The sequence below is a fragment of the Nerophis lumbriciformis genome, linkage group LG37 (genome assembly GCF_033978685.3).
Source record: "Nerophis lumbriciformis linkage group LG37, RoL_Nlum_v2.1, whole genome shotgun sequence".
NCBI lineage: Eukaryota > Metazoa > Chordata > Actinopteri > Syngnathiformes > Syngnathidae > Nerophis > Nerophis lumbriciformis.
The window spans coordinates 21,800,727-21,806,734 of NC_084584.2; the positions used below are offsets into that span (position 1 = coordinate 21,800,727).

At 40.3% G+C, this 6,008-nt stretch overlaps 1 protein-coding gene across 1 annotated transcript; it reads right to left on the bottom strand.

The window, feature by feature from the left end:
* Positions 1-1,792: 1,792 nt before the first annotated feature.
* Positions 1,793-4,680, bottom strand: tbxta (T-box transcription factor Ta). The gene is made up of 8 exons (XM_061931289.1): positions 4,496-4,680; positions 4,159-4,423; positions 2,826-2,960; positions 2,676-2,737; positions 2,554-2,615; positions 2,316-2,489; positions 2,115-2,241; positions 1,793-2,051 (listed from the first exon to the last, which is right to left on the bottom strand). The coding sequence occupies exons 1-8, from the start codon at positions 4,678-4,680 to the stop codon at positions 1,793-1,795; spliced, it is 1,269 nt and encodes a 422-aa protein (XP_061787273.1).
* Between the last annotated feature and the right edge of the window lie 1,328 nt (positions 4,681-6,008).

Genomic DNA, 6,008 nt, shown 5'->3' on the forward strand with positions numbered 1-6,008 from the left:
AAATTGACAGTATAAAATGTTAGCATGCTAACATACTGTTAGGATACTTGCGAGATGGCGGCAAGTATAAAAATCTATGATTTTTAGGCTTAAATCGAGGCTCTTAAAAGTCCTAAAGGTACCATGATATTGTGCAAGATATTTAAAGAATACAGTATAGCGCCGCTATTAGCCAGCTAGCAACTGGAGCGTTAATTGCTAGCGGCAGTTAGCGCCACTAATCGCTAGTTCGCAACCGAAATGCTAAGGCAAGTCGCCACCTCGTCGCAGGGCCAACAGATATAAACAGACAAGTATTCCCACTCACATTCCTACTCTAGGGACCATTTAGTGTTGCCAATCAGCCTATGGAGGTGCCGGAAGTCACGGGGAGAACATGCAAACTCCACACAGAAAGATCCCGAGCCTGGGAATCAAACTGTGAGGCACAAGCACTAACCTCTGCTCCACCGTGCTACCCTAAATTCTAAGAATATTATAATAATACAGTATGCAAGGTACAGTATAAACCAATGTTAATGTATATTTATATACATTTATATTTGTGTAAAAATTGCAGGTGGAATATAAAAATATATGTATATAAAATAATAATGATTAAAAAAAAAAGTCTTATCAACCAAAAATGTCAAGACCTTTGGTTTAAATGATTAAAATATTCTAAATCAACATTAGCATGCTAACAAAATAACAGTTCGCATTCTTTTAAGGTATCAAATTCTATGATTTTTAGGTTTATATTGATCAAATTTGTTAAAATGCAAGCATAAAGCATTAGCATGTTAGCACATGACCAGATAAGAGGAAATACCAAAAGTGAAGGCAGTTCTGTCAATTAATTAATTGAAGGATTAACATGGTTATTAATAATGCACCTCAACAGTCTTGTTATTGAAGACCATTTGAAAGCATATCTGCTCAATAAAAAAGCAAACGGCAGTCAGAAGTCATTAAATTTCCAATTATAAATATTGTAATGAAGTACTTATAGTATAAACTCTTCATGTTGTTGCTAATGTATAAAATAATGGTCAGCCTTGGCTCAGACATCAAAGTACGGCTTTTATTGTTATATGAACACATTTGTGTTAATACACAGCAAAATCATTAACACTGACTTGTTTTTTTTAAGGAATTTAATGTTCATGTTTTTAGTTGAATGGGACGAGGAGTGTGCTAGGTTCATTAATTAAAATCAGCTCAGGAAAAAAAAATGTAATTACATTTTTTCAAATTACTTTTTAGGTGTTTGGATAAGTAATGGGAAAAAAAAAAGCGTAAAATTCAGTGTCTTTGATTTGGGACTGAATGTGCGGGCCGCATGTCGCACCACGACGCAGACTGTCACAAAAAGGTGTCAGTGTTCGGGGAATCTTAGCTACATGTCACAGAAGGAGCCCCAATTCACTTAGCACAGCTGTGTGGACGTGCTTATTTCTTATATTCATACCCTTTCATGGTGTTGTTTTCCACACTTAAATGACCTCCCAAAAAACACTGAGGGTATTACAGCAAAAAAAAAAAACATTTTTTTTTACATTTATTATTAAATGTCATAAATAACAAGCGAGTTCAAATACAAATAGATAGGTATGTACAGGAAAAAGGCACTTGAATTTCTTAGTCTGAATGCAGGCACATTAATATGGAACATAACCGCACGTTAATTTATTCTATTTACAAAGATATACACTTGAAAGTTAGCGCAAAAAGGAAATGTGTGAGGATGGTCCAAACATGAAGAGCCAAGAGGAGTGAGATGGATTGTCTTTGATTCTGCTTCTTCTTCTTCTCAGTAGCTCTGAGCCACGGGCGCCCAGGAGGCGGTCAACCTGGCGATGGAGCTCTCGAACTGGGCGTCCCCGACCCCGACCTCGCCCAGGTTGGGGTCGTACATGGAGGACGGCGAGGAGACGGGCAGCGAGGAGGTCAGCCCGGTGTAGGAGGAGCCCCTCAGGAACTGGGAGGTCAAGCCGCCGGGGATGGAACCGGAGGCCGAGCCCGACGGGGTGAGGGTGGTTCCGGCCACGGACCAGAGGCTGGGGTACTGACTGGAACCCGGAAAAAACAAACAATGGTGATTTATGTCTTATTTTGACATGTGAAAGGCTCACCTTGAGTTGGATGTGGAGTTGGTGGTGTGCGACAGGGTGCCCATGCCGGTGGAGTTTGGGATCGGTAGGGTGGACCAGCCATCATGGGTGGGCGCCAAGGTGCCTGAAGTGTTGTCCATGTAGTTATCTGCAAAGAACCATGCACGCAGTGAGTCAAGATTTGAGCAATTTGGGGTCAGTTTGCTTTGCGGCCGGTCTTACTCGTGCTGGCGGTGCGGTGGGGGTAGTGGCTGGGGTACGGGGTGGCCCGATGGCTCCTCAGGCTGGAGTAGCGCTCGCAGTAGGAGCCCGAGGAGTGGGCCACCGTGCCGCTGAACTGCGGGGGGCTGCTGCTGGGGCAGATGGGGCTCTGGCCTGGGAGGAACCAACCTCCAACTGATACCAGAACCACACCATGAGTACAAAGTCAGAATATGGGGCGACTTTTAGGCACGCTTACGTTGTGAGTAGCCCGACTGTTGGCTGTCCACGCTGTGATCCGGCACTTCTTTGTGGTCGCTCCTGAAATGATGCAAAATCATTTTTAATCATGAACGCTGCCTAAAAAGACACACGTTGTACCTTTCTTTAGCGTCCAGGAAGGCTTTGGCGAAAGGATTGTGCTTTATCTTGAGGGCCGTAATCTGTGACCCCAAAAAAAAAAACAATGAGATTTTTTTTTAGTCATGGTCTTTTTTTTTTTTTTTAAATGGAGGCTACAGGTGCACGCACCTCTTCGTTCTGGTACGCGGTGACGGCGATGAACTGCGTTTCCGGGAAGGACTGGCTGCTGATCATCTTCTGGATGCCGCCCACCTTCACGATGTGTATCCTCGGCTCGTATTTGTGTAGCGAGTTGAGCATAATCTGTGCATTTTGAAAAAAGTCAGGGGTGTTCAAACTTCTTCAAAAATCAAAAACCCGGGCCATTTTGATATTTTTAGTAATACTGTAAAAAGGTTCAAATTAAGTAATATATAGTTTTTCAGTATTATTAGAAATACAATATTTATTATGTACTTTTTTTTTGTTATTTACACCTTTTTTCTGTTTTTTTTTTACAGTTCTTCCTGCAGGGCTACCCCAAAATGCATGAATCCACCCCCTGGTCCCCATGTACCGTTGAGTTTGACTGGCAGTAAACCAAGTAATATTTTTTCAATGTTCAATTTATCATTACACTTTTTTTGTTTTCATGTTTTTTCAGTTTATTCATTTGATTTGATTTGATTTTTTACATTTTGGCTGTTTTTCCTGCAAATGCATGAAATCCACCCCCCTGTTGTCCCTCAACTGGTCCCCCACCGTTGAGTTTGTTTGACAGTAAACCAAGTAATAGTTTTACAATATTATTACAAATATATTCTTTATTATTACATTTTTATTTTTGTTACTTTCTTAAAAGTAACAAAAAATGTTTTTTCATTTTTGTCCCAAATGCATCAATCCACCCCCACCGTTGACTTTGTTTGACAGTAAACCAAGTGATATTTTTTCAAAGTTAAAATTTATTATGACAATTTTTTTGTTAACATATTTTTTCAGTTTATTTATTAAATGTATTTATTTATTTATTTTTACATTTTGGTTGTTTTTCCTGCATAAAATCCACACCCCCTGTTGTCCCTTACCTGGTCTCCCACCGTTGACTTTGTTTGACAGTAAACCAAGTAATATTTTTTACAATATTATTAAAAATATATTATTTATTATTACATTATTTTTGTTACTTTCTATTAATTTAAAAAAAAATGTTTGTCCCAAATGCATGAATCCACCCCCACGTTGCTTCTTACCTGTCCCCCACCGTTGAGTTTTTTTGATAGTAAACCAAGTAATATTTTGACAGTATTATTAAAAATATGTTATTTATCATCAAATTTTTTTGCTTTGTTATTTTTCTAATTTTTCACCTCCATGTTGTCTCTTACCTGTCCCCCACCGTTGAGTTTGTTTGACAGTAAACCAAGTAATATTTTTACAATATTATTAAAAATATGTTGTTTATCATCACATTTTTTTTTACTTTATTTTTCTATTTTTTCACCTCCATGTTGTCTCTTACCTGTCCCCCACCGTTGAGTTTGTTTGACAGCTTGACTTTGCTGAAGGAAACCGGCGCTTTCATCCAGTGCGCACCGAAGTTGGGCGAGTCCGGGTGGATGTACACGCAGCTGGGGCTCTGCGGCTCCGGTTTGCCGCCGGGCACCCACTCCCCGTTCACGTACTTCCACCGGTTGTTGTCGGCGGCCACGAAGTCCAGCAACACCGAGTACATGGCGTTGGGGTCGAGGCCGCTGACGCTCGCCCTGAGCACCGGGAACATCCTCCTGGAAAGGTAACCAAAAGCCACGCTTTACCTTGCGTAAAGTGTGCGTAAAATGCGCAAAGGAGCAGCCTACCTTCCCGTTTTGGTGACAATCATCTCGTTGGTCAACTCTTTAAACTTGTTCCACAGGTCTGCGTCCTCCAGCGTCAGTTTAATATCCCTCTCGGACGCGTCCCCCTTCTCGCTGCCCTTCTGGAACTCGCTCTCCACGGCGCTCAGGAGGTGCTCCAGGCGCTGGTCCGGGTTGGAGGAGGTCATATTTCCACGCCAATGTATACACACACACACACGCACACTCACACACCGACAGAACCCAAGATATCGACGCTCACTTGACTCGTGAGGGTGCTTTACTAACCGCTGCAACCCGCAGGCCCCATGATTTAAGGGCCCCCAGGGACCTCATGGGGTTGTGTAGGGGGCGTGGTTTACGCGCACCTCGCCTCCCGCAGTCTTTAAACACGCCCCTGGAGAACCTCTCTCCTCTTCATATCCACATCACCATAATATAAATACTTTCCCATACAAAACTTCATTGACAAAAATACACATTTTATCCCAGCACAGTCGGGTTTAGGATCAGAGGTTTAACACCAAAGATCTGCAGTGTGAGTGCAGCAGTGATGGCGAATCTTGAGACAAAAGAAGGGGAAGCCGGCTAAGGAAAGCAGTGCCTTTGAACTCAGTTGTATATTTGCAAATAGTGCTAATCTTTTGTTGTCTCAAATCCACATGGGAGAGAGGGAGAGGGGCTGTGTTTACTGAGCATGGGGCCATTAGTGCAGAGCCTGCCTGTGTTGCAGTCCTCAAGGCCCAAAGTGTGGATGGCCTGCAAGTGATGCCCTCATTTGCATAATGGGCCTGTGCAGCCTCCCTCCCTTATACATTATATTACAAACTCCATGCATGCATGCATGGGGACACTACTACTATTCATCAACCTCAAATCATGTTTAAGATGCTCAAATCAAAAAAGTGAACGTGTGTCTAAAATAGAATTCAGTCAGTTTGGCATGTTCTTGAATGAACTTCATGCTTATTTCCTTCATGATATCTCATGAAACTTGCCTTTTTCCTGTATAATATTCAATTATACAAATATTATAGCCAATCAACTTAAAATACATTGAATTGAATACATATATAATCTGATAATCCCATGTATTTTACCAGTGATCATGCTTAAATAGGGAATCTAAAACATTAAAATAAAAATATCATTCAAATAAAGTTCACTTTTAAATAATTGAGCACAAGCAATAGTTAAAGCTTCAATCTTCAAATGCCTTTTTTTTTTAAATCTACAAAAGCATGTTAAATTGCATGAAAATTTAAAAAGTATAATATTAGCCATACATTTACATTTTATTGTTATAGATTACCATGCAGAAGTTATTTGATAAAACATGTTTTTAAATTTATAGGCCTAACTGTAAATATTATACCAAATTGAATTTTAATTTACTTCACTCATATTATTATTATTTTTTTAAAGCCTCATTTTACAGTACATTACCTCATTACCCTAAAGTCAGAACAATGACCAAGGTGTTTTACATGATAATGTAAAAAATGAATAATATTAG

Bases quoted from the DNA above. Each gene is read 5' to 3' on its own strand.
- tbxta (XM_061931289.1), bottom strand. From the start codon at position 4,680: ATGACCTCCTCCAACCCGGACCAGCGCCTGGAGCACCTCCTGAGCGCC. The intron at 2,738-2,825 runs GTGCGTGCACCT...TTGGGGTCACAG, and splicing joins CCGCGTACCAGAACGAAGAG to ATTACGGCCCTCAAGATAAA. The intron at 2,490-2,553 runs GTAAGCGTGCCT...TTCTGGTATCAG, and splicing joins ACAGTCGGGCTACTCACAAC to TTGGAGGTTGGTTCCTCCCA.